At 35.7% G+C, this 27369-nt stretch overlaps 1 protein-coding gene and 1 long non-coding RNA gene across 2 annotated transcripts; both read left to right on the top strand.

Annotated features, from left to right (window-relative positions):
• Positions 1 to 879: 879 nt before the first annotated feature.
• Positions 880 to 1665, top strand: LOC120220986 (60S ribosomal protein L10-like). The gene has a single exon (XM_039218218.1). It carries the CDS (start codon positions 880 to 882, stop codon positions 1585 to 1587), a length of 708 nt encoding a protein of 235 aa, XP_039074149.1. The 3' UTR covers positions 1588 to 1665.
• A 1736-nt stretch (positions 1666 to 3401) lies between these two features.
• Positions 3402 to 21728, top strand: LOC120220984. The gene is made up of 3 exons (XR_005525702.1): positions 3402 to 3413; positions 16426 to 16431; positions 21649 to 21728. It is a non-coding gene; the product is annotated as an uncharacterized LOC120220984 (long non-coding RNA).
• Positions 21729 to 27369: the final 5641 nt, after the last annotated feature.

The following is a 27369-nucleotide window of genomic DNA, read 5'->3' as shown; positions in this document are numbered from 1 at the left end:
GCACTGAGGAATCAAAAAAACTGCAAAAATTAAAGTAGAGATTATAGAGTATTTGTAAATTCTCTTTCTCTCTTTCATTTTCCTCCTTCCCACATTCTGATCCTGATCATAATACTTTTATAAAATCCCATGTCAGAAGGAAAAAAAGGAATTACACTCACCTTCAGTAAGGTATAAGAGATTAATAAAGCATAAGCAGTTATTCTTTTATATAGTTTCTAGCAGATATAATACTTGAAAATGCAAATACCCATAAGTTAAAAAATTCAATTGGTATTTCAATTTTGTGGATGCCATTCTGATAATCCGATCATTCCATATGGCCAAATAAAATTACCAAAGTTTTGTGTTCCTAAAGCAATTATTAAGCAATATACACAATAGATATCTCTGTTTACACTCTACTCTCATCTCTTTGAACCTTCTCAAAGAGCTTACACAAAGAAACCATTTTACCGAGAGAAGGAAACCACACCCTTTGAGAAATAACAAGTGATCTTTAAATGCTGGCGGAAAATAAGAGCTCTGCAAAACTATTTAGACAAACTACACAAAAAGTATACTGCATAGCTGGAGACACCTTTCTTATTTGAACTCTAGGAAAATATGTCTTTTATACTTATGACAAAGCCTAGGGCGAAAGATGGACAGCCAGGTAAGAAAAGGGCTTCTAGGGCCATTCTGGCAAAGTCCATTTCTAGGCAGCCCACAGGAGAGCATACCTAGCCACTCTCTGCTCTGCGCATGTGACAAGTTGTACCAACAAAGGTGTACAGTGTTACTGTATCTATGGTAGGGACATCCTGAAAGAGCGTCTTCACGCAGTCACGGGGACTCTATGGTTCCCATGCGGGAAGATGGGCAATTTTAGGAAAGCGCATGCGTAGGCGTGACAGCCGTTGCTTCGTTTTCTTCAACACCCTCCGAGTTTCAGCTGTTGCCATGGGTCGCAGACCAGCTCGCTGTTACCGGTACTGTAAAAACAAGCCATACCCAAAGTCTCGTTTCTGCAGAGGTGTTCCTGATGCCAAAATCCGCATCTTTGACCTGGGTCGCAAGAAGGCAAAAGTCGATGAGTTCCCACTCTGTGGCCACATGGTGTCTGATGAATATGAGCAGCTCTCCTCTGAAGCCCTGGAGGCCGCTCGAATTTGTGCCAACAAGTATATGGTGAAAAGTTGCGGCAAAGATGGCTTTCACATTCGAGTGCGGCTTCATCCCTTCCATGTCATCCGCATCAACAAGATGTTGTCCTGTGCTGGAGCTGACAGGCTCCAGACAGGCATGCGAGGTGCCTTTGGAAAGCCCCAGGGCACAGTGGCCAGAGTCCATATTGGCCAAGTCATCATGTCCATCCGCACCAAACTTCAGAATAAGGAACACGTGATTGAAGCCTTACGCAGGGCCAAGTTCAAGTTCCCTGGCCGCCAGAAGATCCATATCTCCAAGAAGTGGGGCTTTACCAAGTTTAATGCTAATGAATTTGAAGACAAAGTGGCTAAGAAGCGTCTCATCCCAGACGGTTGTGGAGTCAAATACGTTCCCAATCGTGGCCCTCTGAACAAGTGGCGAGCTCTGCACTCCTGAGGTCTTTGACAGCACTGATTTCGTTGGCCATGCCGGTCTCACATATTCACCAATAAATTTCATTTACTGATAAAAATAGGCATTTTTTAAGTATTTTAACTATTTTAAAATGTTTGTCCAATTTTTAGAATATAGACAATGTGAGAAATAGTTTTATATTAAAAAAGAGTTTTAATGGTGAATGATACTTTTCCTCAAGTATGAATGAAACAATTTGTATGTAATTTACAGAGAAAGTTACTGCAATTCTAATCCAAACACTTTTAATTTGGGAGATTGTAAGGAAAAAAAATTGCTAGAAAAAAAATCCAAGATTTGTAGAGAAAAAAATCATTATTGTTTATGGAAAATAAACAAAGGATGAAAATAATGATATTTATTAGTGATATTTCAACTGCAATGTCTTTGAAACTAAAAAAAAAAGTCTATTCTTAAACTTGTTGGTTATGTTTTCCTTATAAATTTCTGCACATTGATTTTAGAATTTTGTATCACCTCCAATTATCAGCATTTGGACAGTTGCTTGTGACTGTAAAAGGTTTCTTCAGACAAGCCTTACATTATCTCACACTCAGGAGACAACAGTCCAATCTTCCCTTCATCACAGAAAGGTCATAGGTTGACAACAGAGTACACATTGCTTGTATCGGAGTCCCAGCAGAACCACCAGAAAAGAAAAAATGACACCAAATCAACTATCTGTGCTCTAAAAGGACCCTAGAGAAACTTTACAATCTGTAGCTGCTTGCCCTAAATTAGAGTTGCATTGATCATACAGGTGTTTTTGTTGTTTGCTTCATTTTATTTTGGAAACTACATAAGCTAAAATTATTGAGTCTGTGTTATATTTTAAAAAGTCTGGTTACTTTAAGTTATTTAGTCTTCTAAATCTCAATCTTGCCAACATTGCCTCACCTTTTGGAAACTAACCACTCATTTTCAGGTTCAACACACTGTGTGAAAGCAACAAAGAGAGTATTTAACAGTATTGAGAGATGCACTTATTAAATTATTTCCATTTACTTAAAAAATTCCTTTGTGAATTCTAGAATTTTGCATATGGAAATATTTTTAGGCTCCTACCATAAGATATGTCCTACTTGTATATTTTAAAGCAAGGCTGCTGTATTAAGTTACAATAATTTCCATATTACATGTGAGAAACTTAATAGTAAATAATATGAATATATATAAAGAGTTCTTCCACCTTACGAAGCACTTTCCTTGATGTATTTTACTTGATGCTTTAAAATTCCTCAAGGTTTCTAGGAAATAAAGTACTGTGCAGATCTTCTGACTCCTATCTAGTCTTGTTTACTTTTTGCCACACTGTCTTTCAAAATGAAAACTCGTATCGAAATGTGAAACATAACAAAACAGTCCCTTAGTTACCTGTGTTTTTTTTTTTAATTTTTTAAGTTTATTTATTTTGAGATAGAGGGAGAGAGAGAAAGCATATGTATGAGAGTGAGGCAGGGGAGGCGCAGAGAGAGGAGAAAGAGAATTCCAAGCAGGCCCTACAAGCTCTCAGTGCAAAGCCAGATACGGGGCTCAAACTCACAAACTGTGAGATCATGAACTGAGCCGAAATCAACTGAGCCATCCAGGCGCCCTAGTTACTGTGTTAATATAACAATGATGCAGCTTTTAAAATATTTTTGATCTTCATTATTCACTCCTCTCTATGATTTCAAACTTCTCAAAAGTCTTGACCTTCAAACTTGGAACTCTGCACTTACTAAATACAGGAAGGGAGCTAAGGAAAAGCCAATGAACATTCTTATCTTCAGGGACTGGTAACTATGATTATTTATACATATCAATATGTAGATGAAAAGAAAATGAAAGATTAAAAATAATTATACTAAAAACTGGTAGGTGTCATTAAGACTTATTATTTGATTTCTCCTATAGTTTTCTCTTATAAGTTATTATATGAATTTCATTTCCTTTAATGTTGATAGAAGAACACTTTCACTTGTTTAAACAACAATGCTATTATGCCTCTATGCCATGATTTTATTTTTCTGTTTTCTGCTCATTCTAGTTATTAACAGATTGATGAGAAGACAGTTGAGGTGAAGAATGATTTGATTATATTCTTTTTGCAGACCTCATCATTATTTCTAAATTTCTATTCAAAATGGAAAATTTAATTTGGGAACATATTACATATTCATATATTCATGTACTACTGCAATGAAACAGAGCTATCCACTCTTTTCAAAAAAAAAAAAAAGAAAAACACGTACAGTTAACTAAATTCAAGTAAATACTGCCTTCTAAAACTCTTTGATTTGAGTTTCCAGGTTTTATGGAAAATAGTGACTGATTCAGAAAATGATTAAAACTTCAATTGGACCATGCATCATTATCAATTCAGTTTGGAAAAGTAAATTCCACAAATGATCATTATATACTCTACCATTTATACCCCCTTCAAAGTATGCAGTTCTACTAAACATCTATAGCCTAAAGTCCTTAATTTTTATAAAATTATACACTGTTCTGGCATGAATTGGATATCACTAACATTAGCATTTTACTTCTAGTTTAGCATCTTGGTACTGCCTACCCTGACAAAATTCAAGACTTTCTGATTCTTAGAGTGTCACCATGGACCTAGGGATTAAACTGGGAGATCATTAAGCTCAATCGTCTCCTGTCTTTATATTAATGACATAGATTTGAGGTATTTCTTAGAGTAGTAACTTCAGTGCTTTCATAAAAATACTTTTTAAAAAAAGTAATGCAGAAAATAATGAATAAAATCAAAGTAAATTACACCATCAATAATAATTCTAAATTTTTTTTTAATGTTTTATTTATTTCTAGGAGAGAGAGAGAGACAGCGTGAGCAGGGGAGGGTCAGAGAGAGAGGGAGTCACAGAACTGAAACAGGCTCCAGGCTCTGAGCTGGCAGTCAGCACAGAGCCGGACGCGGGGCTCGAACCCACAAACCGCGAGATCATGACCCAAGCGAAAGTCGGAAGCTTAACCGACTAAGCCACCCAGGCGCCCCTACACCATCAATAATAATTCTAAGTGAAGCCACTGTCATGCTTAACAGTGGATAATAAGGGAAGTGCTAGCATTAGGACAACTGAATTTGAATCTCAGTTTCCCCACGTACTGGGGCAAATTACTTAGTATCACCATTACTTAATTTTCTCAACTGTAAAATGAGGTTAAGACACTACAGATTATAAGATTGTTTTAGGATTGAATTAGATAATTCACTGAGAAAATGAATAGGATTATGCCTTGCACACATTAAGTATACAAAATTAGTGTCAATTTATAGGTTATTATTCATGTTATCATTACTTCATTTGCTCCTGCCTCACTGCTTCTTAGCCTATGATTTGTGTTGCTTGTCGTGTTATTTTTTCATAATTTACAATGTTAATATCCTGTTTGGCAACCATTATTCCCTCTAATTGTCTAATCTGAATTCTAGACTTAATTACATTTAATATTCTGATTTTAGTTTTTCTTATTTTTTAACTTTAGTTTTGTAATTTCCACTTTCATATTATTCTATTTGGGTGTCTATTCTTGGAGCTCCTTTTAAAAACCGTAATTGGACACTACTCATTATTCTTTACGTAGTAACTCACTTATGGAGATTTCCTTTATTTCCTTTTTTTCCCTCTACAGAATGAACTTTTTATCTACCTTACCCACAATTTCCATTCAATATTTCTTTGTTCCTTCCTTTTTTTTTCCAGTTTTTCAAAAGAATGATTATATGGTTTATCATGGCATTATTTTCATGCTGCTTACATGTCATAGTAGACCGTTCTACCAGACCTATTTAATCTAACAGATTGTATGTAAATTTCTTTAGTCGCCCTTCCACAAAGGTTTTTTTTTTTTTTTTTTTCTTCATTTAGTCTTCTTTCTAGTTTCAGTAATTTGAAGACTGGATTACTTCAAAGTAATGGATACTTTGTGGGATACTACCCACTTTTCCATGGCTTCAGGGTGAGAAGCTAAGGGAAGGAGGGAACATGAAAGGTTAATTATAGACATTTACAGATGCTAGATTCTGACTCAACTTCTGAGATCTGATTAAATATTCTGCACCCAAGCTTACTCCTTGAAGCCAGGTGTGCAGGCTACCTTTTCTGCTGTGGTGTATTTCTTATATTTGTCCCTGGTCTGCTCAGTGTCGAACACCGGGAAATGGTGAGCCAAAGCGTGAGCATCTTTGGCGTTGGTTGAGATTCCACCTGTCAATGGATTTTCATACAATTTTCCCTTGTGTAGTTCCTTATAGCTTTAGTACATTTCTCTCCATTTAGGGCATTAGTGAAACATTTTTAAATCTCATGTTTCTTTAGGAATGTTTGTAGGAGTTTTGAGACTTTTGAAGAGGTGAATTTCATAAATGGTCATTAAATAGTCCACTATTTCTCTCCATTCTACAAAATATGGAATTATACTAAAATCAGCCAGAGATCCTTAATTTAGAAAAATATAGCTCTGGGATATTAGAAGAGAATACCATCTTCATTTTATGTCATCTTTTCTCCAAAATTTATGATATGCATATGACATGATGTCTTTCATGGTAGTTTTTGACTGTATTTATTCTCTCCTGCTCTAAGAAGCTGGAAATACTAGTCTAGGCTACACCAAAGGAATAGACAGGAGGTTTGAGTAGGATAGGTGAAAATTTTAATAATTAAAAGTGAGAAGTTATGGATGAGCCTTATCTATCATTAAGGATACTAATAGATAAGAGCTTCAAGGAGCACAGGAGGTAGTTATTCTTGGAAAACAAAAATTTATCTTCACTTCAATGTTTCTTCCTGTCAAACCAGGAGAAACCAATTGATGAAAAAGTCCACAAACCATTCTGGTAAATGCCTGAATTACTAAAACTTAGAAGATGCTGAAATTGCACCAGATTAAAACCCCATTCAACATAAACTTCTATACCATTTCCAAAAAACTTCTTTACCACTTAACTGTGATCTCTCTACTTTTCTGCCCCATATAATCACCTTAAATATGAACATACTTTAAATTCCCATTATATATATGTATATATATATATAATAATATATATATATTCTCTCTCCAGTTGCTAGGGATTTTGGTTTATACATTCAATGGACTGCTTCAATTTATACCAATATTCTCAAATTGCATGCCAATTTTTGAGACAAAATGGGATTATCAATAAAATTATAATTTTATGTTTCATATGTTTCTCAATATATTATAAAACAATTGAAAGTTATCATAATAAAATAGTCTAGAAAGTACAAGCCTACTTTATCTGAAAGCAAAGTTGAGATTTTGGAAACCTGATTCTTAACTACAGCTAATGACATTTTATCTGGCAAATACCACCAGTACTTATTTGCTGAATTAGTGAATTTGAGGTATATAGACGCTACAACTTCAGAAAATCATTTGAAATCACATAACAGATTTGAAGAGGCTTTTGCCTTAAGATGTAGTATTACTACTTTTAGATATCTATGTTAGAAAATTATCATCATACGGATCAAGAGACATATGTAAGAGCTTTTACATCATAGTTCAAAATAACAACAACAACAACAACAAAAACCCCAAAACTAATTTCCATAAAAAGGAGAATGAATAAATCAATTGGGGTATATTTACAATGGGAAACACTATAAAGAGTGAAAATAAATAACCTACAGCTACAGCCAACATCATAGGTAAGTTTCAGAAATAAAATGTTGAATGAAAAAAAGAAAGTAAGACTCTAAACAATGTAATGTCTTTTTTAAAAGCTCAAGACAAAATTAGAGGAAATATTGTGTGTATATAAAGAAATATGTGATAAATCTAGTTTTCTAAGGAAATACCAAATCACAAAAACAAAGGCTAGTGTTTACATGTGTGGGACACAGAGGATACTCAGATTAGATTAGATTCAGTAATATTAGTGTTGCTCTCATTTATATTTTGGAGTATGAGTTCAAGGATATTTTATTATCACAATTGAAAAAAGTACAAACCTGTGGCAGACAGACTTTAAAGTAGCCCTTTTGATCCCTGCCTCCAAATATTTCATGTCCACGTGTTAATCTCTTCTTGAGTATGGGTAGGGCCTCTGACTTGCTTCTAACTAATAAAGTATGGCAAAAGTGATGGGCCGTCACTCCCAGGACTATGTTATAAAGCAAGTTCTTGCAGCTCATTATCTTCAGTATGTCAGGGCTAATCTAGGAACTCTCCTCTTCTATATAAATTTGATAAACAACTTGTCAAATCACCAAGTTCAATTGCCCTTACAAAATTCCTGATGTGATTTTTATTGAATTTATATTAACTCTATTGAGTAATCTGATAAGAAATAACATCTTTATAAAAATGATTCTTCCTATTTATGAAGTAAATCTCTAAATTTATTAGGTCTCTGTTAATGTTTTTCAATATATTCTTATAATTTTCTCCATTATTGTTTTGTCCATCTTTTGTTAGATTTGCATTTAGATGCCTTATGTTCTTTTGTTGACATTTAAAAAATCATCTTTATTATATTTGAAGTGTGCTCTTTTATTAACTCTTTATGCTGACATACTTGCATATTTCATATATGCATATCATCTGCTAATATTGTGTCTCATGCTTTCCAATGTTTATATTTTAATACATTTGTTAATTCTTTTTGTACTAAAATCTTCACTATGATCTGAATAGAAATGGTAGGAGCAAATAATTTTCTTAGATTAATCCTGAATTTAAAGGAATTGCCTCTAATATCTTATCCTTAAAGATGATATTCTTAACACACCTGGGTGGCTCAATCAGTTAAGTGTCTGACTTTGGCTCAGGTCATGATCTTATGGCTCGTGGGTTCGAGGCCCACAATGGGCTCTGTGCTGACAGCTCAGAGTCTGGATCCTGCTTCAGACTCTGTGTCTTCCTCTCGCTCTGTCCCTCATCTGCTCATGCTTTGTCTCTCTCTCCTTCAAAAATAAATATTTTTTAATAAATAAATATTTTTTAAAAATACGATATTCCTTCTATTTTCAAGAGATACCCTTTATGGAGTAACAGAAACTTCACCAATATTCCTTTTGGAAGAGTTAGTTTCTTTTACTTGTTTTCTTCTTTTTCTCTTTCAAATCTAGAAGTTGAATATATTGAATGTTCTTGTGTATCTGATGACATTCAGACTTCTACAGTAATAATTAAATGATATTTATTACACTACTTTTTTGGTCATGATTAACCACCCTTGCATTCCTAGAATAAATCTAATTTGGTTGTGTAATTTTTTTATATGCTGCATAAATAAGTTTGTTAGTTTAGTATTATTATCATCTTGGTTTCAAGGATGCATAGTGCTAACATGTCTTGTTCTCTCTTTTCTATTTTAGAAGAGACTTATGAAATCATTTTCCTAGAAGGTTTATTAGGATTTTCTTTTAACCATTTGAGGCTGGTGCTTTTTGTTTTGTGTGCATGTGTTGGAAGAAGATTTTAACTATTGATTTAGTTTATTTAATGATTATGGAAATATTCTGACTTTTTATATTTTTGTGGTGTTACACATTTTCTGGTATTTTTATTTTTAAACATTTGTTTACTCTTTAGAGGAACGAAAATACCAAGAAGCAACATGACATACACAAAAGAGGCACCAGCTCTCTTGTTACAATAGAGCAAAGTAATGTACTATTTGGCAGAAAGAAATGCAGAAGTAAATGCTTAGAAGAAAAAATATCTAAGAAAATACAAGTTGAAAATTTTCCATTTACCTGTAACCAAAACAAAGAGGTACCCAAAGTGGTCTAACAATCTCAAACAACACCTCTGTGTTGAGTCCGGTTTCTGAGCAGGGAATCCATGGGTAAGGGCTGGACCTTACCATAGACTGCTCAGGCTGGGTCTGGGCCACTCTCAGACTTTAGAATGGAAAAGGTCTCATCGTTCTAGAGCAAAGATGAAACCCAAGGACTGTGTCTGGATGCGGTGACATATGGATGCCACAAATCCACATGAAAACCACTCATGGGCTATCCTACTGAATGTCCATGGAATGCAGTGTGACAGAATCATCAGAGAAAAGGCAGCCTCCTTCTGCCCAACACTGGGACTCACTTACCATTACCAGCTTACAGCCACCTGTAGTTTTCAGACCTAAATGGGCATCACATACAGATATCAGTGGGTCCCTTATCTTCCATTATCACAGCCTTAGGGCTCTATCTGTATATCACTTTTAAACTTCCTCTTTGTTATATAATCTTGGTTGCTGTAACCTCTTCTTTCTATATCTATGATTGTAGAGATTCTGCTCTTTTGTCAACTCTGGAAAATTCTCTTCTATTATTTCTGCAGGTATTGCTGTTCTAATTTCACTATTCTCTTTTTCTAAACTCAGATTAAATACATATTAGATCTTGTATCCCCAATGCCTCTTAACCTTTCTTTCATGTTTCCATATCTTTGTTTCTTTGCATGGCATTTGAATATTTTCTGCATATTTTCCTGTTCATTGATTCTTTAGCTGACTTCAGTCTATAGTTTAACCCACCCATCAAGATTTTAATTTCTGCAATTGAATTTTTTATTTTCAGAAGCTGTATTTAGTTTCTTCTTAAAAGAACTACTTGTTTACATTGCTTTTTCTTTATTTCATATTTATTTCTTCATGATTATTATCTATTACTTTATATTGTATAATTAATAATTTCACAGAATGGAAATCATGGGTGGATCTAAATTTATCATTTGTGGTTCTGCTCTCATTCCTATTACACAGTGACTTGTTTTCATTTTTTCTTTTGACAATTCTTTTTATTACTGGATTATATTTTGCTTAAATTATTCTGTGGTATACTAAAGCATATGTTGGATATTTTTCTACCAGAGAAGATTTACGATAGATTTTGCCTGTTTGTTGGGATGTTACCACGGTGAAAACAATTTCTTTTGTCATGAGGGGTCAAGAGCTTGGAGTTTTCAGGTTAAGCTTTCTGTGTTTTATATGCAGTAGGCTCTGTAAGGATTATATATTGTTGTGTGTTATACTCCTTTTGCATGTGTTAACCATTCAAAGTTCCCTGCTCCAATTTCAACTTGATCTTGTTTGTTTTTTTCTGTTTTTGGTCTTTTGAGATCCCTTTATTTTCTAGTGAACTTAGGAATGTGACTAAAGGTAAGAATATAGACAGAATCTAATTATATTTTAGTGAGAATCACTTAAAGTACAAAGTCTTCCTTACTTAAATGAAAGTCCTGTGATTTTTTTTTTTTTACCCAGGCTATATCCCTTGAAAAATATGATTATTGGGGTGCCTGGGTGGCTTAGTCAATTGGGCGGCCGACTCTTGATTTTGATTCAGGCCATGATCTCACAGTCATGAGATCAAGCCCCGAGTCAACCTCCTCGCTGAGCATAGAGCCTGCTTGGAATTCTCCCTCTCTGCTCCTCCCCTGCTCAGGTATGTGCTTTCTCTCTCAAAATAAATAAACTTAAGACAAAAAAAAGTAAAGAACGAAAAAGAAAAATATAGTAACTTGACCATATAATCATATTAATATATACAGACTTCATAAAACATTATAGCCTTTCTAAATGCATCACCCACTTCCAAAATTATATCTAAAATACTGTATACAACATGATAGGTTTTTATTGTATTATCTTACATAAGTAGAAAATGTTGCCCGGAATTCCCTCCTTCATAGGGTCCTTCATTCCCTCCTTAATAGGGGAATTTGCATAGAATTTGAAAGGCAGAAGTGAAGCAACAATTATACTCACAAAGTTGGTGCAGAGCCCTGGTCGTCACTGGAGTTCATTAATGTTGTGGTTGATCTGCTGACTCACCTCACTGAAGGATGGCAGCAATCTAATATCAGTTCCTCTAGCCTCTGCTAGATCTTGCCTTTTACCTTCTCTGGCACCAGACCAGGCATGTGTACAGCTGTGCTGAAGAGCACAGTCTTCTTTTCAGTCACATTGTTGGAGTTTGAGGCACTGACAGACCTGGAATCTAGACTGTTCTTGTAGGATTCAGTTGGTCCTTGTGGGTTTCATTTGTTTTGCGTCTAGGATGTTCACTATGTTGGCATATACTTTTTCATAGTACTCTCTTAGAATCCTTTATGTTTCTGTGGTATCAGATGTTACCTCTTCTCTTTCATTTCTGATTTTATTTATTTGGGTTCTCTCTCTTTTTTCTTGATGAGTTTGGCTTAGGGTTTACCAATTTTGCTTATCTTTTTGAAGAACCAGTTCTTGGTTTCACTTTTCCATGAAAAGTTTCTCGTCTCTATTTCATTTATTTACAAACTGATGTCTATTATTTCCTTCCTTCTACTAACTATCCATACTTCTCTTTCACTATGCATTCAGATTTTTTTTCCCAACTGCCTGTCTTTCTAACTCATTGTGACTGCAGGCCCACCACAAGCAGACAAACAAGTTTTCAGTAAGTATCTTCATTATCCCTGGTCAGTGACTTTGGTGAGTTTTATCTGATCACCTGTTACCTCCTTCAGAACTATTTTTTCCAGCCATTACTTTTTTTTTTTAATGTTTTATTTATTTCTAGAGGAGAGAGAGAGAGAGACAGCGTGAGCAGGGGAGGGTCAGAAAGAAAGGGAGTCACAGACTCCACAACAGGCTCCAGGCTCAGCTGGCAGTCAGCACAGAGCTGGACCCGGGGCTCGAACCCACGAACCGCGAGATCATGACCTAAGCGAAAGTCGGACGCTTAACGGACTAAGCCACCCAGGCGCCCCTTTTCCAGCCATTCCTATTTTATAATTCTTATAATACATTTCTTATTCTGTACTATGCTTAGTGCTTCGGCTTCCCTGAGCAAACTAGCTAATACAGAAATGATCATTAAAATCAAGAAAATATTGAAAATTATTTTGGTGTAGTTGTTGAAAAAAGAAAGTATTTTCGAATATATAGTCTTCTCTGGATCCTGGTTCTGCCCTATACTTTCCCTTTCATCCAGAGCGATTTACTGAAACTTTCAGAGACTTAGTTGCCTTAACTTCAAAACAATTCCAACTGTAAAATGATTTTTATGACAATTATGAGAACACACACTGAGCACAGTTTCTGGGACACAGTACACTCTGAATGAATGCTACTTGTTATAATCATTTATTATTAATTAGAACTTGAAAGGAATTCACTGTATCATTAGCTATGCTCATTAATATAATCATTCTGGCTATAAAGTGAAATCTAAATTGTACCCACTTTTAATTTCAGAATCCCCAAATCTCTTTATGTGATCTTTAAAATTCATGTTTCAAGTATACATTGTACCTACTTTTTCTATGTAAGCCCAACAATGATGAAGTATTTGATATCACATATGAAAATATTTAATGGCCATCATACTATGGTAGGTTAATTCTGATTTTCTATATGCAAAGGCACATATAATTTCTGTGAAATAATTATTGCAGCTTGCACCATTGGGCCATATTTTAACTTTTTATTATCTGTTAATATATTGCTTAAAGTATTTAGACATAATTTTAATTGTATAAGTGATTATTTGTATGTATTAGAAAAGGAAGATTAAAAAGTAATTATTTTTATAGCAGTACAAAAGATAAAATGATTTAATATCTCCAACTTATAAGTTATAGCAGAATATTGGTATATATTATTTTAGATTTAATGAGCCAGGAAAAGCTGTGATTAAGTTAGAGAAAGCCTTTTTACTCATGATCATGCATTTTAAAGAGCTATATTAAAAGGTAAGAATGGGCTGTATAAATTAAAGCCATAAAAAAGCACAGTGCATTCACAAGATCACTATCTTTCATTGTGGACTTAAGCCCACCAAAGCAGCTAACTTACACAAAATTACAAGTTTTCATGTTAGATTCTTATTTGTAAACATCTCTCCTTCTCTATCTTTCACGCAAACATTTGAGATTGTCTGCGAGTCAACAGTTTTGCAAATTTAGTAGTTTCATATTCCATCCAATCTAATCACTTGTCAATCAACTAAGATGGGAAGAAAAGAATCACCTCTGGAAGAAAACCTCTTACATATGATCAGTTTGTCTAAAAATTTTAACATTTGACAAATCAAGCTTATGTTTTGAACTTTGAGGACAAGAATTACTATAGTGCTAAAATGTAACCATATAATAAGAAGGAATTAGAATTTATTTATAGAAGACCTGGTTAAGCTTACTCCTAACTGATTACAATAATGCCCCTGAGGAGTCTTATAACAAAATGCAGCTTGAATTATATAATGAGGCTCATTTTTTAACAACCAAAAACTAATGCATGTTAAAATTTCATGCAAATATGAAGTAGATATATGGAAGCTAACTTGTATTATGTCTTAAGATAGATGTGCTATTACATCAAATATGTTCAATTTATTAGGTAGACCTGCACAGTTTGAATACCTGCAATGGGATGTGGCAGACTGACACAGAATGAAATCTGAAAATAGATTCACTTAAATGGGGTTCAAGTTCCATCTGAAAAGCAGAACACTATAGAGAATATGGAAACAGGTAATACTTAGGAAGCAGGCATTATAATTGATAGAATTTTAAGAAAGTTTAAGCATTTGTAGGCTGATGGAGAGGGGCTATGGAAATTTCAAGACCAGTGAGATTTAGTAATCTCAGTGCAAGAAACATTGATAAACAGACATTAGGACACAAATCCTGAGAACTGGAGTTAACCTCAGGATTTCAACTCCTGAAAGTATTATCAAGACTAAGAAGAGACCCTTAGGTCTGGAAAAAGAGTAATAGACTGGTTATCAATATGGAGATTGATCAACTTATCAGAAAAGGTATAAATGATTAAAATGGTGTTCATGATCATGCAAAGTATTCTTGCCCATAAACTTGGATAAATAGAGGGCCTTGCCTTAGTCCATGTGCTTTAAAGAATATCACATATTGCACAGATTTCTTGGTTATACAAATGCAAGAATCTCTTTAGGGAAAATATATCAGAATAAAATTGTAGGGAATGGATTTCTGGGGAAAATGAGAGTAGAAGGATCCTAAATTCACCTTGACCCATGGATACACCGAGATTACATCCATATTAGCATAAATAACCCAGAAAATTACCCAAAGATTGGCAGAACAGACTCTCCATAGCTAAATGTAGAGAAGAGGCCACACTGAAAAGGGTATGAAGGGTGGACACAGGAGGCAAACTAACCCATCTGTCTGAGGGAAGGAAGGGCACTGCAAGCATGGAGAAGGGAGAGGAACAGACCCCATGCCAGGGACCTCAGGCATGGAGACCTGCACTGGGAAGACAAAGCCCCAAAATATTTGCCTTTGAAAAGCAGAGGGGCTTAACTTCTTGAGTTTTTACAATCAGTGAGGCTTAACACCTGGAACTTTAAAAATCAGCAGTCTCAGCTCTGGTAGAGCCAGAGTGCGATGGGAAATGGCTTCTTTGCCCTTATGAGACAACATAATAAGCAGCCTTGCTGAGATGTAGTAGAAAAGCAGAAGTTTGAAAAATACCTGTGGTATATGGGAAGGAGAGTTGTTTATTAATCTCTGACCCAGTGCTGGAGGAGAAGTGATTGGCCTTTCAGACTCCAGCATTTCCCTCTGGAGTTCCTCTGCTTTAGGAAGATGTTACTCAGTTCCTTTTATCCCACCGTGGTGCTCTCCTGAATGTCGAAATGCCGGCTACCTCAAGAAACAAGCCAAAGTGCACATGGTGGAGAGTCCCAAATACCACTATGAGTAGCAAAATAAAATAACCTGGGTCTCAACAAGAGAGACCAATAGAGAGACCATTCAAAGAACACTTTCTGAATGGACAGGCCCTGGACAGTTAAAGAGCCTTCTTTGGTACAGCAGTGCTCACAGGTGCAGAGCACATAACAAGCTTTTAAAACTAACAAGAGATAGATAGCTAACCAAAATAATGAAATGAAAGAGCTCTTCTCCAAAGAAATGCCAGGAAGGATTGACAGCTAAAGAACTGCTCAACACAGATATAAGCAAAATAACTGAACAAGATTTTAGAACAATAGTCATAAAATTAATTGCTGGGCTTGAAAAAAGGCATGGAAGACATCAGAGAAACTATTGCTACAAAGACTATGGAGCTTAAAAATAGTTGGGACGAATTAAAAAATGCTATAAATGAGATGCAAAATGAACTGGAGGCATCCAATGCATGGATTGAAGAGGTAGAAAGGAGAATAAGTGATTTAGAAGACAGAATTATAGAAAAAGAGGAAGCTGAGAAAGCGAGAGATAAACGGATCAAGGAACACAAAAGGAGAGTTCAAGAGCTCAGCAATACAATCAAACGGAATAATATCCGCATCATAGGAATTCCAGAAGAGGAATAGAGAGGGAAATGAGCTGAAGGAGTCCTTGAACAAATTATAGCAGAGAACTTCCCCAATTTGGGGAAGGAAACAGACGTTGAAGTCCAAGAGGCACAGAGAACTCCCCTCAGACATAACTTGAATCAATCTTCTCCACGACATATCATAGTGAAACTGGCACAATATAAGGACAAAGAGAGACTTCTGAAAGCAGCTAGGGATAAAAGGACCCTAACATACAAATGGAGGAGAAGTGATCTTTAGGAGACTTCTCTAAGAACAAAAGAGCTGTTGAATACCATTTCCTTCCCCTGCCTACCCACCCAGATTAGAAACATGGATATGTGTGGAAACCAGTGCACACACTCTCCACCTAGCTTGTTAACAGCACACTTGGTGCCTGTGCTCTTCTGCTGACATGCCCTCTCTAATATGCCCTCAGCATGAGTCCTTCCAAAGTAGTGCCACAAGTGTGGCAATTTGCAAGCAGCACCACTACAGAGTAACTCCTGCCCTGGAGAGAGAGGTAGATAATCACACATACCAGCTCCCCTGTGGCTCCAACAGTGGGCTGGGGTCAGACATCTGGTCTAACTCCAGGACACCCTCTGCCCTCCACATCCAACTCATGAAGCTTCTCAGGAAACAACACAGGGGGAGCACTCTCAGTTCCACGTGACCAAAGCACTGGCAAATGCCTACTCTGACCCACCTGAAGCCGAAGGAGATCCTGACTGGCCCATTAATAACACAGGGATCAAACCCTAACCACATCAGGCAAAGAAATCCATTGTAGATAAATGAACTGAAGGCAAATCCAGCTCAGCCACTACAGTAGGACACCTGCAACAGCACAGGAGACACGTTGAAGCTCCAGATTCTGTTGAGAGGGGACACTGCCGTGCAGGAATTCTTCATAAGGCCACTACTTTCAAGAGGAGGAGACATGGTTGACTTTCCTAATACAAAAACAGACACAGATAGTTACACAAAATGAGGACACAGAGGAATATGTCACAAATGGAAGAAAAGACAAAATACAGCAAGAGAGCTAAACAAAATGGAGATAATATGACTGATAGAGAATTTAAAGTAATGGACATAAAGATACTCACTGACTTGAGAAGAGTGGAAGATCTTAGTGAGCCCCTCAACAAAGAGAGAAAACAGAAAAAAGAATCTATCAGAGTTGAAGAACTTAATAACTGAAATTAAAAATACACTAGACAGAGGGGTGCCTGTGTGGCTCAACTACTTGAGTGTCTGACTCTTGATTTGGGTTCAGGTCATGATCCCAGGATTGTGGAAGAGAGCCCCACACTGGGCTCTGCACTGAATGAGGAGTCTGCTTAGGATTCTCTCTTTCTCTCCCTTTGTGCCAGGAGTCGCACCAGCCTCTTTGGATGGCAGTCACAGCAAGGAAACTGGTATCTCCTTCTGCTACTACTGGCTCATGTTGTAAATGAGGCTGCTGGTATTGACCAGGTCTCACAATATTCCAGATCAGACCAATATTCCCCACACAGATTGATCATAAGGAAAGGCATGTCCTTGCCTTTCCAAAAATGATTGTCAAAAGGCTCTTCCTAAGGGTCTTGCAGATCCAAGACTTACATAATAAAGGGGGCTTGAGTCTGGCCCTGAGGCAAAAAGCCTAATTTAGAGTTAAGGGCAAATATCTACCCCCACCCATTTGTTTCTGCCTGTAGCATTTTCTGGCCTTGTGTATGCTGACTACTCCCTGTGAAGGAACCCTTTGAGTAACTTCTTCTTTTTGTGATAATGAGAGCAAAGGTATCTCCTGAAAGACCTGTTTTTGACCCCTGCTCACAGAGAAGTAACTTCACCCTCTTATGCTAAAAACATTTTCTGGTATGCTAAAGAAGCCTTCCTTCCCCATAAGATAAGCATCTAAATCCCCTACCTCAATGGCTATTGATAAAGGTTATGCATGAGTCTTGTTCTGGGAAATTCTTACATATCAAAGAAGTTTGTTGTCAGAAATCATTGTCTAAGGCAAATGCCACTTCTGTGCCATCTCAAAAACACTTAAAATAAAGTGGAGCCCCAGTCAGAGCAGAGATGCCTGCCTGGTGATCAGAAAGAATCTCCGGGGCTCTCTCACTGTCTCTCGCCGACACCGTCCATCCTTCAGGGACCCCTGGACATGCCGGATTTGGCCTCCAACACCTTTGTCCCTCTCCCTTGCTCTCTTTCTCTCTCTCAAAAATTAAAAAACAAAACAAAACAAACAAACAAACAACAAAAAAATGCTAGATGGAATCAGTAGCAGATTAGAGGAAGCAGAAGAATGGACTAGTGACCTGGGGGACAGAGTAATGAAAAGCAATCAAGCTGAAGAAGAGAAAGAAAAAAGACTAATAAAAAAGAACAGAGGCACATGGGTGGTTTAGTTGGTTAAGTGTCCTACTTTTGATTTCGGCCCAGGTAATGATTTCCTGGTTCATGATACCAAGCCACTCATCAGGCTCTGCAGGGACAGCAGAGGGAGTGAGGACTCTCTCCCCCTCTCTTTCTGCCACTTGCACTCTCTCTCTTTCCCTCTCAAAATAAATAAATAATTTTTTTAAAAAAATGAGAATAAATTAAGGGAACGCAGTGACATCATAAGCATAATAGCATTTGCATTATAGGGATCTCAGAAGAAGGAGAGAGAAAAGGAAGCAGAAAATTTATTTGAAAAATTAGTAGCTGAAAACTCCTCGAATCTTGGGAAAGCAACAGATATCCATATCCAGGAAGCAGATAGCCCAACAAAAATCAACCCAAGGACATCAACAACAAGATAGACAATATTTAAAATGGCAAAAAGTAGGGATAAAGAGAAAATTTTAAAAGCAGCAAGAGGAAAGAAAACAGTTACATACAAGGGAAGTCCCATAAGGCTATTACTAGATTTTCAGGAAAAACTTTGGCATGATATATTAAAGTGCTGAAGGAAAAAATTTTGCAAGCGAGAATACTCTATATGTCAAGGCTAGCATTCAGAACAGATGGAGAGATAGAGTTTCTTTCCGAGATAAACAGAAGTTAAAGGAATTCCTCACCACTATATGAGTCCTACAACTAACGTTAAAGGAGATTCTTCAAGTAGCAAAGACCATAAGCAGGAACAAGAAAAGTAGGAAGCATAAATGCAATCAAATTAAGTATATCTCTAAGAATCAATCAAGGGACTTATAAAAAAAAAGGCATAAAGTATGACAACATTTACCCAAAACGTGGGAGGGTAGGGGAGAAGTAAAAATTTAGTGCTTCTAGAATGGGTTCAAATAAGTGAATACCATCTTAAGATAGACTATTATATCTAAGTTTATCTTAAGATAGACTATTATATGCATTAGATGTCATATATGAACCTAAAGATAACTACCAGTCAAAAACCAGAAACAGATATGGAAAAAACAAAGAAATATAAGTAAACCACTAGAGAAAGACAGCAAATATGAGAGAAGAGAGCAGGAGAAGGAAGGAACAGGGAAGAACTACAAAACAACCATAAAACAAGAAACAAAATCTCAATAAGTACATATCTATCAATAATTACTTTGAATCTAAATGGAGTAAACGCTCAAGCAAAAGATAGAGGGTAATGGAATGGATAAAAAAGCAAGATCCATCAAGGTGCTGCTTACAAGAGACTCAATTCAGACCAAATACACATGCAGATTGAAAGTGAAGGGAGGGAAAAGCATTTATCATGCAAATGGAGGTGAAAAGAAAGCCAGAGTAACAGTAACTATATTAAACAAAATAGACTTTAAAACAAAGACTGTACTAAGAGACAAAGAAAAATACTACATAATCTGAAAGGGTACAATCCACCAGGAAGACATAACAATTGTAAATATCTATATACCCAATGTAAGAGCACCCAAATTGCTAAAGTAGCTATTAATACACTTAAAGGAAGTAACTGATAGTAATACAATAATAGTAGGGGCCTTTAGTAGTCTACTTATATCAATATATAGATCATCCAAAGAAAAAATCAATAAGGAAAGAGTGGCTTTGAATGACACAAATGGACCAGATGAATCTAACAGATGTATTCAGAACATTCTATCCCCAAGCAATGGAATACGCTTAGGTTTCAAGTGTGCATTTAACATGCATCTTTTCCAACCACAATGCTATAAAGCTAGAAATCAACTGTAAGAAAAAATCTAGAAAGAACGCAAATACATTAATGATCAATCAATCAAGAAATCAAAGAGGAAATTAAAAATTACATAGAGACAAGTGAAAATGAACATAACGGTCCAAAATCTTTGGGATGCAGCAAAAGCTATTTTAAGAGGCAAGTTTATTTTTATTTATTTTTATTTTTTTGATGTTTTTATTTATTTTTGAGAGAGAGAGAGAGAAAGAGAGACAGTGTGAGCAGGGGAGGGTCAGAGAGAGACGGAGATACAGAATCCGAAGACAGGCTCCAGGCTCTGAGCTGTCAGCACAGAGCCGAATGCGGGGCTTGAACCCACAAACCATGAGATCATGACCTGAGCTGAAGCCGGACACTCAACCGACTGAGCCACCCAGGCGCCCCTTAAGAGGCAAGTTTATAGCAATAAGACCTACCTCAAGAAGCAAGAAAAATTTCAAATAAACAAGCTGACTTTACACCTAAAGGAGGTAGAAAAGGAAGAACAAAGAAAATCCCAAACCAGTAGGAGGAAGGAAATAATAAATATTACAGCAGAAATAAATGAAATAGAAGCCAAAAGACAAATAGAATAGATCAATGCAAGCAGGAGCTGGCTCTTTGAAAAGATCAATTTAGTTGATAAACTTTTAGTCAGACTCACTGAGAGAGAGAGAGAGAGAGAGAACTCAAAAGTAAAATCAGAAATGATAAAGGAGAAATAACTGGCATCACAGAAATAAAAGGATTATAATAGAATATTGTGAAAAATTATATCTCAACAAATTGGACAACTTAGAAGAAATAAATAAATTCCTAGAAGCGTATAATCTCCCAAAACTGAATCAAGAAGAAATAGAAAACTTGAGTAGACATATAACCAGTAAAGGAATTGACTCAGTAATAAAAAAAAGATCTCCCAAATAAGAGAAGTCCAGGACAAGAAACCTTCACAGGTGAAGTCTAATAAATATTTAACGAAGAGTTAATAACTATTGTCGAACTATTCCAAAAAATAGAAGAGAAAGAATAGCTTCCATATTCATTCCATGAGGCCAGCATTACCCTTATACCAAAACCAGAGAGAGACACTGCAAAAAAGGAGAACTACAGGCAAATATCTCTGATGAAATTGATCATGAAAATTTTTAACAGAAACATTACCAAAACAAATCCAAAAATACATTAAAAAAATAAGTTACCACAATCAAGTGGGGTTTATTCCTATGCAAGGGTGGTTCAGTATTCACAAATCAACCAATGTGATACAATACATGAACAAGAGAAAGGGTAAAGAACATATAATCAAGAACATATGATCATTTCATGGGACACTTGGGTGTCTCAGTTGGCTAAGCATCCGACTTCAGCTCAGGTCATGATCTCACGGTTTGTGGGTTTGAGCCCCCCAATCAGGCTCTGTGCTGACAGCTAGCTCAGAGCCTGGAGCCTATCTTCAAATTCTATATCTCCATCTCTCTCTGACCCTCCCCTGCTCATACTGTATTTATCTCTCAGAAATAAATAAAACATTTAAAATATTTTTAAAAAAAGAACATATGATCATTTCAATTGATTCAGAAACACCATTTGGCAAAGTACAACATACATTCATGATAAAAGCCCTCAACAAAGTAGGTTTAGAGCGAACTTATCTCAACCATTAAAAAGGCTATATATGAAAAAACCCACTGCTAACATCATCCTCAATGGGAAAAAAGAGAGATTTCCCCTCAAGTCAGGAACAAGACAAAGATGTCTACTGTTGCCACTTTTATTCAACAGAGTACTAGAAGTCCTAGCCACATCACTCCAACAAGAAATAGAAGGCATCCAAATTGGTGACGAAGAAGTAAAACTATCACTATCTGTATATGAAATTACACTATAAGTAGAAAACCCTAAAGACTCCAACAAACAACTACTAGAACTGATAAATTCACTAAAATTGCAGGCTACAAAATCAATATACAGAATTCTGTTGCATTGCTATATACTAGTAATAAAGTAGGAGAATAAATTAATAAAATAATCCCATTTATCACTGCCCCACAAATAATAAAATACCTAGGAATAAATTTAACCAAGGGAGTGAAAGTCCTATATTCTGAAAATTATAAAACATTGATAAAAGAAACTCAAGATGACAGAAGCAAATAGAAAGATATTCCATGCTCAAAGAGTGGAAGAACAAATATTTTTAAATGTCCATATTACCCAAAGCAATCTACAAATTTAATGCAATCTCTATCAAAATGTCAATAGCTTTTTTCACAGATGTAGAATAAATAATCCAAAATTTTGTATGGAACCACAAAAGACCCCAAATAGCCAAAGCAATCTTGAAAAAAGAAAAATAAAACTGGAGATACCATAATCCCAGATTTCAAATAGACTATAAAATCAGTAGTAATCAAAACAATATAGTACTTACACAAAAAGAGACACATAGATCAACAGAATAGAACAGAGAGTCCAGAAACAAATCCACAATTATATGGGTAATAAATGTATGACAAAGGAGGCAAGGATATGCAATGGGAGAAAGACAGTCTCTTCAACAAATGGTGTGGTGACAACTGGACAACTACATGTAAAAGAATTAAACTGTATCATTTTCTTACACCAAAACACAAAAATAAACTCACACTGCATTTAAGATCTGAATGTGAGCCCTGAAACCACAAAATTCTAGAAGACAGCACAGGCCATAATTTCTCTGATATTTCCCTAGAAATGTCTCCTAAGGCAAGGGAAACAAGAGTGACAATAAACTATTGGGACTACATCAAAATAAAAAGCTACTAAAAAAAAAAAGCTTCAGCAAAAGAAACAATCAATAAGACTAAAAGACAACTACTAAATGGGAGGGGATATTTGCCAATGACATGTCTGAAAAAGTATTAGTATCTAAAATAAAGAAATTATACAACTCAACACCAAAAAACCCAAACAATATAGTTAAAAATGGGCAGAAGACATAAGCAGAAATTTCCTCAAAGAAGACATACAGATGGCCAATAGACACATGAAAAGGTGCTCAACATCATTCATCATCAGGAAAATGCAAACCAAAATCACAGAGATATCACCTCACACCCATCAGAATGGCAAAAATCAAACACACAAGAAACACCGAGTGTTGGCAAGGATGCAGGGAAAAGCAACCCTGGTGCACTGTTGGTGAGAATACAAATTGTTTCAGCTACTCTGGAAAACAATATAGAGGTTCCTCAAAAAATTAAAGATAGAATTACATTAGAATCAGTAACTGAGCTATTGGGTATTTACCCAAAGGATATGAAAACACTATTTGAAAATATATATGCACCCCTGCATTTACTGCAGCAGTACTTACGATATCCAAAATATGGAAGCGACCCAAGTGTTCACTGATAGATGAATAAAGAAGAGGTGGTATGTGCACAATGGAAAGTTATTCCACCATAAAAAAGAGTGAAATCTTCCCATTTGTAGTAACATGGTTGGATCCAGAGGGTGTAATGGTAAGTGCAATAAGTCAGTCAGAGAAAGATCAATACCATATGATTTCACTCATATGTGGAATTTAAGAAACAAAACAAATGAACAAAAAAACAGGTACAAACCAAAAAACAGACTCCTAACTAGAGAAAAACTGGTGGTTACCAGAGGTGAGGTGGGGAGGCGGGGGTTGGGCAAAATAAGTGAAGGGGTTAAGAGTACATTTAACATAAACAGCACTGAGTAATGTACAGAACTGTTGAATCATTGTATTGTACACCTGAAACTAATGTAACACAGTATGTTAATCATACTGGAATTAAAATTTTTTAAAAAGAATTGTAGGGAATAGATTGGTTCAACTTTCCTAGATAAAGCTAAATTCATTTTTTTTCAAAAAGACTTCAATGTACACTTCCACCAGAAATATATGAGTTCCCATTATCAAGTGTTCACCATCATTTCTTAACTTTTCAAACTTTAAGAGAATCTCATATATTTTGAAATAGTATGGAATTGTAGTTTTAATTTGCATTTCTCTGAGGAGCTTTTTATATCTTTTCTTATTTACCTATTTTATTATCAAAATTATTTTAAAAATTCAAGCTAGTTGACATACAGTGTAGTAAGGTGAAAGCCCACATGGAAGAGTGACAAATAATAAGAAATGAAGCAAGTAAGATGTTAACCAACAAAAAGAAAACAAAACAAAGCAAAACAAAGCAACCTACAATAAATATAATGTGTTACAGTGAGTCACAATGAGACTTAGTAGATTATTCATTAGATGTCTTATCTTGATAAGTGGGGCTATCCCAGAAAAGGAGAACTACATGTAAAAATCTTGTTGAGAAAGAGAGAGAGAGAGAAAGAGAGAGAGAGAGAGAGAGAGAGAGAGTATTTATCTAGCTCCTTTCTGTTCCTCAATTTTCATTGGCCAAAGTCCATTAATGATTGAACTTTTGATCTGTATTATCTGGTGGCTGCACTGGAAGCCAGATCCCATGTCTCATGCTATGTGGTATTTTGCCCAAGTCTGAAAACAGAGAAGTATTAACCAAGAGGGAAGAACAGGGTCAAGGGAATCTGAGAAACCCCACAGGCTTGTAACTCGATAGAGCAAGCATTTTTATTCTATCCTTGATTTTACGGTCTGATTTTAACATTTACCTTTGCATTTATATTTGCTACATGATTCAACAGATATGTCCTATCACATTAAAGAATTCCTTTCTATTCCAAGGTAGAGAGTTTTTTAAAATAAATTTTTTAATGATTATTTTTGAGAGAGAGATAGAGAGACAGAGCGTAATCAGGGGAGGGGCCGAGAGAGAGGGAGACACAGAATCTGAAGCAGGCTCCAGGCTCTGAGCTGTCAGTGGAGAGCGCAATGCAGGGCTCAAACCCACAAACTGCAAGATCATGACCTGAGCTGAAGTCTGACGCTTAACCGACTCAGCCACCCAGGTGCCCCCAAGGTAGAGTTTTTATCAAGAATAAATGTTACAGAATATATAAAGATGCGAATTAAACATACAAAAATATTCTACATATCATATGTCACCAGGGAAATGCAAATTAAAACAATGAGATACTACTACACACCTATCAGAATGGCCAAAATCTGGAACACTGACACCAAACACTGGTGAAAATGTGGAGCAACAAAAACTCATTCATTGCTGGTGGGAATGCTAAGTCACACAGTGACTTTGGAAGGCAGTTTGGTGGTTTCTTATAAAACTAAACATACTCTTATCATAAGATTTAGCAATTATACTTCCTGATATTTACCTAAAGAAGTTAAAAACCTATGTTCACACAATAACTTGCACATGGATGTTTAGAGCAGCTTTAGTCATAATTACCAAAACTTGGAAGCATCTAAGATGTCCTTCAGTAGGTAAATGGATAAAATAAAACTGTAGTACCTCAAGACATTAAAATATTATTCAACATTAAAAAGAAATGAGCTATTAAGCCATAAAAAAAAAAACGAGTAAACTTAAATGCTTAATACTAAATGAAATAAGCCAATATGGAATGTCAACACAGTGTACAATGCCAACTGTATGACATTCTAGAAAAGTAAAAAGTATGCAGACAGTAAAAAGATCAGTGTTTGCCTGGGGTTGGGTTTGGGATTTGGGATGAGGGAGAATAGGAGGAGCATAGAGGATTTTTAGGCCAGTGAATATACTCTGTATGATATTATTATGATGGGAACATGTCATTTTATATTTGCCCAAGGTCACAGAATGTATAATACCAAGAGTGAACCCTAATGTAAACTAAGGACTTTGGGTTTTATGACATGTCAATGCAGATTCATCAATTGAGACAAATATCTATTCTGGAGGGTCTGTTGATAATAGAGGAGCATATGCATGTAGGGGCAGGAGGTTTAGGGAAATCTCTGTACTTCCTGCTCAGTTTTTCTGTGAATCTAAAACTGCTCTAAAGAAACAGTCTTGTAAGAAATGAATGCTGGGTTTTATCAGATTAAGTTTACATTATATACATATTATTTGGGGGCACTTATTTTTCTTCCTCTGAGAAATGACTATTTCTATCTTTTGTCATTTTCCTATAGCTAATTGAGAAATGTTTATTGATTTGGGGGTAGTTCTACATATATATACATATATATACCAAATATTAATCCACTATCAAGTTACCAGTTGAATTTAGTGTCACTTTAAATTTTATAAATACTAGCTATAATTGAAAAGTGGCATCACTGAGTAAATGAGGTACTATTCAACACATGGTACTAGAACAACTAATAGCATATAGTTTAAAAAATTAAATTAACTTTTCTTAATTGGAACTTATTCATAGAAGATTATGAAAACGCATACAGAATTTGAAGACTAATTATAAAGGCAAAACATCACCCAGATTAAGAAATAACACTGCATACCTACATGATGAATCATGAAATTCTACTCTTGAAACCAATACTACACTATATGTTAACTAACTAGAATTTAAATATAATTTTGAAGAAAAAAGGAAGAAAGAAACACCATCAGTGTCTTAGAAACAACCTGTATTATTAACAGAGCTCATCTCTTCCTTCATCCATAAAGGGATCCCGTCCAGACTTTTTGTAATAATTTCTTTCAACTTTTTTTTTTAATTTTTTTTTAAATTTATTTCTAGGAGAGAGAGAGACAGCGTGAGCAGGGAAGGGTCAGGAGAGAGGGAGATACAGACTCTGAAATAGGCTCCAGGCTCTGAGCAGGCAGTCAGCACAGAGCCCGACGCGAGGCTCGAACCCACGAATTGCAAGATCATGACTTAAGCGAAAGTTGGACGCTCAACCGACTAAGCCACCCAGGCGCCCCTTCTTTCAACTTTTCTATCAATATTTGTATCTATAATCATTAAACTACATAGACTTGCCTATTCTTATTTATGTAGACAAAATCTTGATGATTCCATTGTTTATTTACCTCCATCAAACCTCAGATCACCTTTCTTTCCTTGAGTTGTTTCTCATTAAAGAATGTCCTTCCCATTTCAACAGCCTGAATAAAATTATCTCCTTAATGCATTTTGTCTTTCAACATACACACACACATCACCTTCAAGATGAGAGGGTAGGGAATGTTTTGAGCAAGAAAAAAATTAGTTATACCAATAATGGCTTTGTATGGCTAACTGTGACATCAGTGTTAAGCAGCAGTTTTCAAAAGTAAAATTATGATTCCCACAGATATAAATATGAATGCATGTTAGATATATTATTTAATTCTTAATAAGGAAGTCAAGAAATACTATAATGGGTTCAAAAGAGAATCTAAGGAACAGACA

The sequence above is a fragment of the Hyaena hyaena genome, unplaced genomic scaffold, assembly GCF_003009895.1.
Source record: "Hyaena hyaena isolate Hyena2069 unplaced genomic scaffold, ASM300989v1 scaffold_743, whole genome shotgun sequence".
NCBI classification, from domain to species: domain Eukaryota; kingdom Metazoa; phylum Chordata; class Mammalia; order Carnivora; family Hyaenidae; genus Hyaena; species Hyaena hyaena.
Note: the sequence above shows the minus strand (reverse complement) of the source record. Positions and strands in the feature narration are given on the sequence as shown.